The sequence below is a fragment of the Rhinolophus sinicus genome, chromosome 14 (genome assembly GCF_057876585.1).
Source record: "Rhinolophus sinicus isolate RSI-liver-muscle chromosome 14, RSI-T2T, whole genome shotgun sequence".
Lineage (NCBI taxonomy): Eukaryota > Metazoa > Chordata > Mammalia > Chiroptera > Rhinolophidae > Rhinolophus > Rhinolophus sinicus.
Window position 1 is genome coordinate 67,382,854 of NC_142514.1, and position 14,050 is coordinate 67,396,903.

Genomic DNA, 14,050 nt, shown 5'->3' on the forward strand with positions numbered 1-14,050 from the left:
AAGACACCACTTCTTTATTCCTCAACATTGGCTTTTGTTTTTACCTGCCCCACCTACCTCTTTCGTGATGTCCCTTTTACCACTGCCAGGCTATTACCTCCCTCATCTGCCTCACTGATGGTCTCTCCTGACCCGCTGATAACTCCCTGTCGTTCATGAAGGGTTTTGTCCTTGGGCACAGTTTTCTCTTCAACTCCAAGTACTGTGACCATCCAGGTAATTTCAATGTCTTTAGACACCACACATCCAACAACTGACATTTCCATGTCCACTGCTCTTCTTCATCCCACCTCAGTCACTCTGTCCTACAGTCAGTCGTACCCTGCACCTTGCCATTACCTCAATCTGGTCTAATTCCAAAATAATTGAAGCATCCTGCTCTTTGACCATAAACTACCATGGTTTCCCGAAAATAAGTCCTAGCTGGACAATCAGCTCTAGTGCATCTTTTAGAGCAAAAATTAATATAAGACCTGGTCTTATTTTAGTATAAGACCCGTTTTTCTGTAATATAATAATAATATGAAATTATATACATAGTATACTATACATAAGACCGGGTCCTATTTTACTATAAGACCCAGTTTTATATAATGTGATAATAATATAATATACATAATATAATATACATAAGACCGGGTCTTACATTAATTTTTGCTGCACAAGACGCATTAGAGCTGATTGTCCGGCTAGGTCTTATTGTCGGGGAAACATGGTACCTATCCTTTCATTTTGCTTACTTATTCCAAAGTACTATTCTTCAGTATCATCAAGATCTCTAGGAGGCCGCCTCCCCTTCCTCCAGTCAGTCCTCACCTTCCTTTATTTTCTAATTTAGATGCCAGTTCCATCATTTCAACAATGTTCTTGACAATGGCCTACCCCCTTGTCTGTCTTTTCACCTGTCTATAAAACCCTAGCCCTGGATGAACTCAACTACCAGTGTCTGTTTTTTCTGTGGCCCATGACGCTGTGGACTGCTGGAGAAAGTCACACTGGACAGACTTGGTTTCACCACAAACTCATGGTTATTAATCTAAAATGGGCCCCCAACATTATCCAGCATTTTACTATATTTTATAGGTGAAGGATGGCAGAATATGGCACCCCAAAAATATGCTGCTAAGTATAAGGATTATTTTGACATAAAGGCACTTGAAAAACAGCAGGGGCAAGAAGGGTGATCTCAAAAGCAAAACTTTAAAAAATATATCATTAAAATAAACACATTTTTAAGCAGCACTTTTTAAATGCAATTAATATTCCATAGGTATGTTCACCGATAAGCTGAATAAATATGAAAAGTTGGATGTCACTGAAAAATTGGAGAAAATCCAAAGGTATACGGTTTTTAATTCTAAACAACATGTTCACTATATTTTTCTAGTTTCTCTTTTAAAACAATGTTCTGTGAAGAAAACCAGGCAATTGTGAATCAGGGTGACCTAGTAAGCCTGATTACGGCCATTTACATATAAGGTAAACACCATATTACAGTACGCATGATCAATAGACAATTAAACTGTCCATTTATTATCATAGGAGTAGACTGTTTAAAACGAAGATATAGAAGGTACGTGTGACAGATGTGGGAGTGTGATCTGAAGCTGAGATGGCTGGTGAATTGTTGGGGACAGAATCCAGAGGTAAAATATAAGCAAGGCAATCAAATGAATTGTAAAAAGTTTGAAGCTCTGGACTTAAACCTAAATGACCAACTTATTAACCACTCCACATATGAAGATGAGACGTAGGAAGATATTTAGTTAATTTTACAAAGTCCAGAACATTCAGGGTAACTGCAGGCTCAAGGAAGACTTAATGTGAAGTGACTGCAAAAAAGGTTAGTGCTAAGAGTCTGACCAAAGGAAAGATGATTTGTACTACACGCTCTATCTGTTCATTCACTTCTGGAACATGTTTATAAGGTTCAGTGATTACAGCAGTAGAGGGCATCTAGAAAGTGAACAAGGTACTGGCTGGTTTAGTACAATGGGAACAATAAGCCACACCATTGGAGCAAGAGTGGAAACATTAGCTATATTTAGGCGGCACGATACTTAAGGAGACAAGATCCTGAAATTGCTGAAAAGCTGTTCTGGAAAAATGGGATTCGTGTAATTATAATTTTCTCCGCAGTAAAGAGAAGTATGGCTGACTGGTATGAGTTGGCAGGAACTGAGTTTTAGCACAAGGTCAGGTAAAACTTTCTAGTGGTTGATCTGCACCGTTGGTGCCCGGTGTGCACGTGAGCAGGCAACCCCAATTCTTGCCTCCGGGATTATCAGTGGAGCCCACGTGTCACGGGGGTGGAGGAATGACATCCGTACTGGGTGCGGGGCTCATACTCCGAAAGCTGCTTGGACTCCAAAAGCAACAGACTAGACTGCTTTACTCTTTTAACTGAAAACTTTAGATTCACTATGGTTCATTTACACCGTAGGTTAACAGCCTTTGCTTTATTTTTTATTAAAAATCCCGGTTATGGGTGAACTGGAGTCGGTGTTGCCCTTCCCACACTGATTTCAAAATACCCAAATTGCAAAATCAAGAGCAAAAGGGGCAATCGATGACCGGGGCCCAGGAGTACCACCCTCGAATCCAATCACCTCTGTGTCATTCCCTTTCCAGAGGAAACTGTTAATTCCAGCGTGGACCCTCTGCAGCCAGCCCCGCGGTCCGCCAGAGTCGGGATGGTCAGCTCAGGAGGGCGAGTCCCAGTCCCGAGGGGAATCCAGCTCCGGCTCTTCCTCCCAGCCCCTCCAGAAGCGCTGCTCCCGCAAGCGCAGCGCAGCCCGGCCGACCTCTATCCTTCCCAGCCTCGCTCCACACTACTCCGCACGCCGGGCCCGCACCCGAGTGCCCTGCCTCACAGCCCACTCTCCTCCCTCGCGCGACAACCCTGCCTCGGCGTCTGGAGTCCTGGGCTCACCGGCCTAGTGGGGCGGGAATCGGACTTGGGGGCGGAGCCTGGGCGGGACTGACGCTAGGGTCCGATTCCGAGCGCGGATTGGCTGAGGGGCGTTCGGGATCGCGGACTGGATGAAACTGGACTGGGGGATGAGATGGGGCGGGGACTTGAATATAGCTGGGGATTGCGTATGAAATATCGACACAGGACTAATTGGATGTGTGTGACTGGTTGGGTTGGGGATGTTTATAGGAGGAGGATTGAGTTGGAACAAAAGGCAAACTTTGCGGCCTCAGGGCTTAGGCAAGGGGAGAATTGTAGTTAGGATAATGTTGGAAGCTGCGGGAGAGAGGGCAAGGCTGAGAGATTATGCAAAAGTTATATTTACCACCCATGATAGGGGTGAGGGGGAAAAACAGCGAGGAACGCTCAGAACATTCCTGAACAGTAAAATGAGTTTGATCAAAGAACTGAGAATGAGGGGGAGATGTGAGACTGAAGGACGAACATAAACAACACTTTAAAAGTAGAAGGAAAATCGGTTAATAAAAGGAACAGCGCGAGTTAAACCTTTGGGGAGGGCGGTGTTAGCAAAAGGAGAGCTTCTGTTAAGAATCGAGTTTCATTATTACATTTTCTTCCCCTCCTCTTTTAAGAAGATGAGAGGACATATGGAGTGGGAATGGCAGTAGTATTGCTATTCAGCCCTAGGGAAGAACAAAGATAATCTTTCATTGAAGGAATATATTCTTCACCCAGGCACAAGGACGTTCAGAAGATGATACGGTGGATGGAGAAATTACAGTGTACAATAGGTAGTCTACCCATGGATGGTGAGCTGTTGTGAGAGGCATTCATTAGTCAATAGTCTCCAGCCAAAAGGCCGCCAGTAAGTTGAGTTTATTACTTTTTTGCAACGAGGGAGAACACACACCTTAGCGTACCATGGGACGTTTCAATAACAGAGTGTTAGGAATGACATAGGATTTGGGATTGTATTAGGTGATTTGTGGGGAGGTGATTTGTGGGAAATGGAGATTCTTTCTGTTTGGGGTGCTGTCAGGATGTGGGGGTAATTTTAAGATTGGGTTTTATAATACAGCTTGTGTAAAAGAAGGGAGGAAAATTTCAAGGTTAAATCTGTAATTGGTCAAGAAGCAACAGTTGTACTAGCTGGAAGAGGAGGAAGTGACCTTGTTTTAATCTGTGTTTAAACAAGGTTGTGAAGTGACTTGTCTGTTGTCTCCGACAAGATCAGAGTGATTTTGTCTCATGGTGGTGCTCTGTCAGATTGTTCTGTTTTACAGCGACACACACCATGGCTAGTTCCTAACTACACGGAAGCCTTAAAGGTGTCAGTTCAGTTCCCAATGCCAGCTGCTGCTTTTTCTTTTTCTCACATTGAACTAATATGACTTAGTATGTAGGTGTTGAGACTATTAGGGAAAATGAGGCAGAGAAAATGTACGTCTTAAATCTTACAGAGGAACAGACAATAGACAAGTAAATATATACAATGACTTCAGAGGGTGATAAGTGCTATAAAAGAAACAGTGATGGGTGGAGATAGATAGTTTGAACAGGATGATCAGTAAAGGATTTTTTTTTTTTTTTTCGGAGGAGCTGACATTTGAACCCAGAATTGATGATGAAGAAGCAATTCTGCAAAAAAAAAAAAGATTCTGGAAAGGAAAATAGCAGTTGCAAAGGCCCTTATATGGGAACAAACTTGGACATGTTCAAGGAATGAGAGACCAGTGTGTCTAAAACATAGTGATCAGGGAGAAAGTGCTTCCAGATTAGGATGGAGAAGAAGGCAGGTGCAGGTCATGCAGAGTTTTGAAGACCACAAAAAAGCATTTAGATTTTTTTTCTGAAACATTGGAAAATCTTAAGCAGAGTAATGATGTAATCATAATTAAATTTTAAGAAAGATACTCTAGCTGCCTTGGAGGTAAGACTTGTGGGCAGGCAAGAGCAGAAGCAGGAAGGTCTGTTAGGAAGCTGTTAGAGTGAGAGATGAGTTTGGCTGGGACTAGGGTGGTGGCAGAAAGGGAGACAGGGCTAAAGATCTCAACATTCATTATGCTGACGGTCAGTTATTGCCTCTATTTCAGCGCTGTCCCTTCACAGTGCCTGGTTTCTCCTAATTCAGACACTCTGTTTACCCTCTCCAGAGTATAAACTACTGATCTCTTGCTGAGGTGAAGGGTGACCAATTGGTGGAGCTATGGCAGGCCAGGGGTGGGGATCTGGAGATCTGCTTGTTTAGTAGAAAAGCCTTTAAGTGATTCTCCTGTATTTGGTCATGAACGTTTGGAGAGTTCTGTGCGGGTTAACCGAGTTGCTTTTTTGGCTTTCTCCATGACTGGTCTAGGATTCAGCTTATTTAAATCTACTGTGAGGTACCACTTGCCCATTTGCTTTCTAACTTCTATAATTTTGTTGCCACTGTCATTCCTTTTATTGTGTTTGTTCTCATGGGGCTTAAAAGAATCTCCTTCCTGTTATTTTAGTGGGGCTTCAGTAGAGAGAAAACGTAAATGTGTTTCATTTGCCATCTGTTGTTGTCATTAGTTTACACACATGTTCATTCAATGACCAATGAGCAGATGCTGGGCATTTGAATGCTTTGTTCACATGACAAGCGTTGTGTTATACCTTATACTCATGTTGGTGTTTAAAAGAGAAATATGAGTGACTCCCTGGAATTAATAGCTAATAGATATATTTTCCTTATTTCTTCTGCTGAATTAAAAGATAGTATCTCACTTATGTAGATAAAGCCTTTTCCATTGCCTCACATAAAAGATTAAAAAATCTTCTGAAATATAGCTGAGAGAAGGCAGTACAGCATGGTGGGTAAGCCAAACTGGCTGGTTCAAATCCCAGCTCTACAATTTTCTAGCTGTGTGACTTTGGGCAAGTTACTCATATCTCTGTGCTTCAATCTCCTCATTTGTAAAATGTGGGTAATAGAACCTTACTTATAGTGCTACTGTGAGGATTAGATGACTTACTAGACCTGAAAAAACATAGAAGTGTGCTTGTTTCTTTGTAAGTACTATAAAATTATTCCTTAAGAAAAAGGGAAAGAGAATCTTTAGGATGGGGCTGCTGATTATACCCCAATATTTAGTATTCTATAGAAATAGAGCCCCAAATTTCAGCAGAGTACATGGGCGCTTGTAGAAAGACTGCATTGCCAGCCTCTATTGTAGCTAGGTTGGCCATAAAACTAAATTCTGGCCCATGGGATATAAGTGGAAGCTGGATGTGCTGCTTCCAGGAAATGTCTTAAAGGGGTAGCACGTCCTTATCACTCCCTTGGGTGTTGTTTCCCTGATATTCTCAGTGCAGTTGTGATTACTGCAGCCCTCTTGGACCACCAGGTAGAATCTGCAAATGTTAGTGTCATGCTGGGGACCCTGCTCGCTGCGCCATGTGTCGTGCAGGGAGGCCTGCGGGGTCTCTGCTCCCGCTCCCCACATAAGAACGCAGGACATGGTGAGGCCAAAAAGGAACACCCACGGAGCCATAGGTAGGGGAGTCATACCACTATATTCTCTCTGGCGGCACTATACTCTCAATGGAGGCTGGATCCACACTGTCCGCAAACCGCCATCCACACTTGCCAGCCCAGCCGCCATCTTCTTGCTAGCCCCCATCTTTCTCTCTCCTCTCTCTCTCCTAGCGTAGCCACAGCAGTTATATTGTGGCCAATGGCTCACTGGTTACAGCTGACGGCCAACTAGCCACAGCTGATGGCCATGCAATCACAGTTGGCCATTTACTACCTGAGCCAACACTTTTCTATGTGAGGCCGAGAGCCTGGAAACTACTTTTTTGGGGCTCTGCCCCCACAGTTAGAAACCATAGGATGGTAGAGAGGGAAGCTGAGCCCTAAATCATGGAGCCACCACGCCAGCCCTGGACCTACTACTATAGTTACATGAGAAAGAAATCAGTTTTAACTTAGTATTTTTATTGGTTTTCTCATATGCAGTCATCCATCTATGGCTCTAATGGTTTACTGACTCTTCTAGTTTGCTTACCAAAGGCATCTCACGTCACTGTTACATGAGCCTTCCAGGTGACAATAGAGGAGTGACGGGGAGATTAAGGGTAGACGCTATTAGCAATACCTCATTATCTGGAAATGCTTGTCAAGAGGTAGCTGTCAATTCTGGCTAAGAGTCAGGTAGGCAGAACAGCATTCTTCCTTTATCTTATAACCCTAGAGCAGTACTAAGAAGGACCTGCTCTAGGCAGAAAAAGACAATTCAGTCTGAGTTTGTAAGTTCCTACAGCCTTTTCCACCTTACATTGCTGCTATAAAGAGTTGTGTTCTTGAAAATTGCTGAGAGTAGATCTTAAACATTCTCACCACACGCACACACACACGAAAGAGTTAACTATGTTGGTAGTTATGGATGTAGTAATTATCTTGATCTTGGTAACCATTCTACATGTATGTACATCAAATTATCACATTGGACACCTTAAATAGGCACAATTATATTTATCAAAAGTTTTTGGCCTCGTGTAGCTATTTTAAATGCAAAATTTTTTTGTGTGTGTGTATTATTACAGTAAATTAATGCTTTGCAGCCAGATTATAATAGCTATACAAACATTAGTTTATATATTTCAAAAATCATAATAGAAATTGTACATTTACCCATAGAAAGGTTTCCCAAGGTAACTATGTATCCATTTATCTATCTGTCTATCTGCCTGTCTGTCTCTACACACACACACACACACACACACACACACACACACGTGACTCGATTTATAGCAATTTAATATTAACATTGGTTACTTGAGTCAGTGCAAAATTCTTCACAGTCTCGGAACTATTTTTAAAAAGAAAAAAATGCATTTTGACGTTACAAATCAGATTGGTAGGAAAATAATTCATCCAAAATATGGGGTCCTTATGGAAGATATAATAAAAAAAGTTGTCCATGTGAAAACTTCGGCAAGTGCTGTGCCCATTTTACAAGACATGGACTTGATGTGTGGCTTCCGGCTACTAGTGTTAGAACACGCTGCTACACAAGTGAGTATTACTATGTTAGGACCTTGTAGAAGTCGCTTTTCTCAGGAAGGTCTTATGTTTCTTTTCTCAGTTTGACTTTGCCTCTGGAATTCCTGGTTCACATTCATGAGGGAGCTCTTAAGCTTTCAGAGGCCTCTCTCTTTCAGGTTCTATGCAGGTTCTCAGCTCCTGGAGGGTTTCTACGGGGACTGTCCTTTGCTCCTTCAATTTGTCATAGCATGCAATGTCCGTGTGGCACTGCTACTGGTCCAAAGTCAGTACTACGTGCTGTATGCCGATAGGTTCCCCTGAACAGTGGCAGGCACGTAAATCAACACCAGGTTCTCTATAAAGAAGTGATAATGATGAAATCCTTCGTGGGGAGGGAGAAGATTCTATTCTAAATAGTAGAAGAATCAAAATAACTATCAAATTCTTGTAACATTCAATATGCTATTAAATAATCAAATGTTAAACTTTGTGGGAGAAGCATCAGGAATGGAGTTGGGATGGTACACTGTTTATATCAGATGTTCACTCATAGGTTTAAAAATATTTGTTGTACGGAGTGTTTACTATGTATCGGGCACCGTTCTGGATGGCTGATTGTGTGATGAACAAAACAGACAAATTTCCTGCCCATATTATATTCTAGTGGGGGAGACGGGCAATAAACACAAATTTAAGTGATAAAACACTGAAGAGAAATAAAAATGTTGGCCACTAGATGGAGCTCATTGCTCTCATTTCTTTCACTTAGCAATTCACAAGGGAGAGATAGATGCTGAGTGTGAGACGCTATTCAAGTTGTGATTTATAGATGATGAATTACAGAATTGTACACCTGAAACCTATGTAACTTTACTAACACTTGTCACCCCAATAAACTTTAATTTAAAAAAAGTTGTGTTTTGGGGCCAGGTGATAAGTTATCTCTCTCTTCCTATCTCTCCATCCCAACTTGAATTAGTTTTTTTCTACTAATTGACTAATAAGGAGAAATACGGTTAAGAGATACTAAGGAGCCATCTGAGATACCTTGGGGTAGGGAGTTTAGATCAACTCCTTTTTAAACCATAGCTATCCTCTCCCCTCAATTTCTTGGGCAATTAATTTTCTGTATTTATTTGTTTAATCTCTGTATTTACTAGACTGTTAGCTCCTTAAGAGAAGGACTACAACTGTGTTCGCCCTCCTTTGCAGAGTATCTGCGGGATTCTCAACCAGTATCTTCTGAATAGAGGAATCCCTGTAGCTTCAGCAATTGCTGCTTTTCACACAGTCTTATCTGACTTCCCAGGGACTCTGTTTTGGAGTTAGGTTGGGAAAAAATCTCCATAACGAAACTTGGGTAAGTTTGCCTGTCTGTGTTCTCCAAAGTCCTCTTTGTCAAAGAGCTCTCAGTGGGTGGGAAGGGTGGGATGTTTGTATGTGTGTATGGTAGGCATATTATTTGGCGCTCTGAGTTCTGGACCATATATTCCCCTTTCTATTTGATAAAAGCCTGACACACAATGGACATACTATCAGTGCTCAGTGCAGCTTGATGAATGATAGGCACATGACTTTGTCAGGGCTAACTCTAGAAAGAAGGGTCTTGAACCTTCTTCTTTACAGTGAGTAGAAGGAACATTGTATGTAACTGCAAGGGACATGGAATCTAAGATAATTCATGGATTGTGATCTGTCCCATAATTTCTAGGTCTTAGAATGGTTTTCTGCAGAGAGATCCTGTGCATGTTTGGTAGATTTCTTTCTAAGTATTTCCTTTTATTTGATAGCTATTGCAAGTGTTGTTGTTTTTTAATTTTTGATTTCCAGTGTTCAGTGCTTTTATATAGAATGCAGTTGAAAACTGATTTTTGTGCATTGATCTTGTAACTTAAGACCTTGTTAAACTTACTTATTAGTTCCAAGAGTTCTTTTTTGTTGTTGTTTTGTTTTGTTTTTGTAGATTCCCTGGGACTTTCAATATGGATCATCATGTTGTCTGAGAATAAGGACAATATTATTTCATTCTTTCTGGTCTAAATGCGTTTTAAAAATTTTCTTGCCATATTGTACTAAGCCTTTCAGTATACTATTGAACAGGAGTGATGAAAAGTAGACATCCTTGCTCTGTTCCTGAGTTAAGGACAAATAATTCAGTTTTTCATCATTAAATATGTTAGGTGAAGGTTTTCATAGATTTGTTTAAATCAACCTGAAAGGTTCACGTTTTCTTTTAGGTTGCTGACAATTTCATGATGAATAGGTGTTATATTTTGTCAAGGTTTTTCTCATCTCTGTATAATCAACTGGTTTTTCTTCTTCAGACTTTTTAGTATGGTGAATTACATTGGTTTTTGAGCCAGGCTTGTGTTCACAGAATAAACCCCACTTGGTTGAGGTGTATTATTGTCATATATTGCTCGATTCAACTTGCTAATAATTTGTTGAGGATTTTTGCATGTAAGTTCATGAGGGATAATGGTCAGTAGTTTTTTTTGTTTTGTTTTGTTTTTGTAGTGTTTGTATCAGATTATGGTATCAGGATAATGCTGCCTTTGTGGAATGAATTGGGAAATGTTCCCTCTTCTATGTTCTGGGATAAATTGTATAGAATTGGTATTATTTCTTCTTTCAATACTTGCTAAAATTCACCAGTTAGGAGGAACCATCTGGATCTGAGGAATTGCTTTCCAGAATTTTTACAAACAGCTTTATTGAGGTATAATTGATATACAAGCAACCGCACATATTTTATGTGTACATGAGTTTGGACATATGCAAATACCCATGATAACATCACCACAATCAAGGTAATAGACATACGTAATGCCTCCCCAAATCCCTACCCTCTCATTTTTGGTGATAAGAACACTAAATATTAGATCTACCCTCTTAACACATTTTGAAGTGCACAACTCCATGTTTTTAACGCTGGCATTATTTTGTACAGCAGATACCAAGAACTTCTTCATCTAGCATAACTGAAACTTTATACCCATTGGACAATGATTCCCCATACCCACCAACCCCACCCTCTCTCTAAACACCTGGCCACCACCATTGTATTCTCTGCTTCTAAGAGTTTAACAATTTTAGATAACTTATATAATTGAAATTGCGCACTGGTTGTCCTATTGTAACTGGCGTATTTCACTTAGCATGATATCCTCCAGATTCATCCATGTTGTTGCCAATGGCAGGATTTCCTTTTTTTTAAATGCTGAATAATATTACATAGTATTGTATACACCATATTTTAGTTTTTTATCTATTAACCTGTCAGTGAACACTTAAGTTGTAGCCATACCTTGGCTATTGTGAATAATGCTGCAAGGAGCATGAGATGCAGCTATTTCCTCAAGGTCCTGATTTCAATTCTTTTGTTAATATATCCAGAACTGGGATTGGTGAATCACATAGTAGTTCTATTTCTAAGTTTGGAGGAATCTCTATACTATTTCCCACAGTAGCTGCACAATTTTACATTCTCACTAACAGTATATAAGGGCTCCAATTTCTCCACATCCTCTCCAACACTATCTTTTAATAAATAATTACAATTTAATGTGTATAAAGTAATATCTCATTGTAGTATTGATTTGCATTTCCTGCTGATTAGTGATGTTAAGCATCTTTTCATATACCTGCTGGTCATTTGTATGTCATCTTTAGAGAGATGTCTGTTTAGGTCCTTAGCCCATTTTTAATCAGGTTATTTACTTTTTTTGCTATTGAATTGTAGTAATTCCTTCTATATTTTGGAAATTAACCTTTTATCAGATATATGGTTTGAAAATATCTTGTCCAGTGGCCAGGTGGCTCAGTTGGTTGGAGCTCAGTGCTCATAGCACCAGGGTCAACGGTTCGATTCCCACTTGGGCCAGTGAGTTGCTACCTCCACAAGCAGATTGAAAAACAATGACTTGCCTTGAGCTGATGGGTCCGTGTTCCCCAATATTCCCCATAAAAAAATTTTTTTAATTAAAGATTTTTTTTCTCTTATTCCATAGGTTGCCTTTCCATTCTGTTGATTGTTTCCTTTTCTGTACAGAAACTTTTTAGTTTGATGTAGTCTCACTTGTGTGTTTTTGCTTTTGCTGCCTATATTTTTGGAATCATATCCAAGAAATCATCACCAAGACCAACATTAAGATGCCTTCTCCCTGTTTTTTCCTAAGAGTTTTACAGTTTCAGACCTTATGTTGACGTCTTTAATCCATTTTGAGTTGCCTTTTGTGTATGGGTAAAGTAAGGGTCTAACTTCATTTTTATTTGTCTATAGATATTCAGTTTTCTAAACACTATTTGTTGAAGAGATTATCTTTTCCCCATTGTGTATTCTTGGCACCCTTACAGTATTATTTGATTTATCCCTGGGATGTGAGGATGATTCAACATACTCAAATCAATAAACCTGATATACCACATTAATAAAATGAAGGACAAAACTTATACAATCATCCTTCAGGGTGGGAGCTGCTATTTTTCCCTAAGTACAAATTGTTAAATAAAATATTTTGCACCCTTGAGCACCCTAAAATATCATACAATGTTTTCAATATATACACATAAAACATTTGACAAAATTCAACATCTTTTCATGATAAAAACACTCAACAAACTAGGTATAGAAAGAATGGACCTCAACATTATACAGGCCATCTATGACAAACCCACAGCTAACATCGTACTCAATGATGAAAAGCTGAAAGCTTTTTCTCTAAGATCAGGAACAAGAAAAGGATTCTTATTCCTCTAAGATCAGGAGCAAGACTCATTCTCACCACTTTTATTCAACGTAATACTGGAGTGCTAGCTCAATAAATTAGGCAAGAAAAAGAAATTTAAAAAAATCCAAATCATAGAAGAAAAATAAAATACGATGACATTATCCTATGTAGAAAACCTTAAACTCCATAAAAACTGATAGAACTAATAAACCAAGTCAACAAAGTTACAGGATACAAAAGCCACATACAAAACTTACTTGCATTCCTATACACTAACAATGAACAGTCCAAAGAGGAAATTAAGAAAACAATCCCGTTTACAATATTATCAAGTGGAAAAATTCTTAGGAATAAACAACCAAGGAGGTGAAAGATTTGTACAGTGAAAATAATAAGACACTGATGTAAGAAACTAAAGAAGACAAAATGAATGGAAAGACATTCCATACCCAATTCCATGGGCTGGAAGAATTAATGTTTTTTAAATATTCATACTACTCAAATGAGCTTACAGATTCAATACTTTCTCCCCCAAATCCCAGTGGCCTATTATAGAGAAATACAAAAAAATTATTCTACAATTCTTTTGAAACCATGAAAGTTCCAGAATAGTCAAGGCAATCTGGAGAAAGGAAAATAAAGCTGGAGCTGGAGCATCACTTTTCTGATTTCAAAATATATCACAAAGCTACAGTAATTAAAACAGTATGAGACTAAAGATTGACATATGGACTAAGGGAACAGAATCAAGTAGGCAGAAATAAACCAATGCATACATATAGCATCAAATGTACTACTGTGGTCAGAAAAAGACACTTGCTATGATTTCAATCCTTAAATTTATTAAGACTCCTTATGTGGCTTACCTAACCTATGATCTATTTTGGAGAATGTTCCAAGTTTATATGAAAAGAATGTGTTTCTGCTTCTGTTGGATATAATATTCTACATATACCTGTTTGTTCAGTTTGCTCTATAGTGTGATTCATAAGTCCACTCTTTCCTTATTGATTTTCTGTCTTAATTTTGCTTAGTTTCAAATTTCTTATTGTTTTCAAATAAACAAACCCTGCAAATACATTTTAAAATATGATACTCCTACTTATGACAGGTTTTACACTACAGAGAATTAGTGAATTTTATTTTGTCCTTGATGCCTTTTTATTTTTTCTTTTGAAAGATTTTTATTAAAATATAGATAACATGCAGCATTATATTAGTTTCAGGTGTATATCATAGTCATTCAACATTTATATACCTAAAGTGATCACCATGATAAGTCTAGTGACCATCTGACACCATATGTTATTATAATATTTTTGACTATATTCCCTATGCCATACATTACATCCCAATGAGTTATTTGTTTTATAA

General features: G+C 39.2%; 2 protein-coding genes across 5 annotated transcripts in view; one reads left to right on the forward strand and one right to left on the reverse strand.

Annotated features, from left to right (window-relative positions):
* The window catches only part of LOC109439539 (guanylate-binding protein 7-like), a 29,339-nt gene extending 26,419 nt beyond the window's left edge, over nt 1-2,920 (reverse strand). For 2 of the 4 annotated variants that reach the window (XM_088791301.1, XM_088791300.1), the window contains exon 1: nt 2,885-2,920. The gene's annotated coding sequence lies outside the window, so the exon portion shown is untranslated. Of the gene's footprint in view, nt 1-2,609; nt 2,749-2,884 lie in introns of those variants that run through there. The other 2 variants (XM_088791297.1, XM_088791296.1) reach the window with 1 other exon arrangement.
* LOC148755715 (uncharacterized) lies at nt 1,739-4,282 on the forward strand. The gene is made up of 2 exons (XM_088791302.1): nt 1,739-2,439; nt 2,632-4,282. Exons 1-2 carry the CDS (start codon nt 2,424-2,426, stop codon nt 2,982-2,984), a joined length of 369 nt encoding a protein of 122 aa, XP_088647428.1. The 5' UTR covers nt 1,739-2,423; the 3' UTR covers nt 2,985-4,282.
* Nucleotides 4,283-14,050: the final 9,768 nt, after the last annotated feature.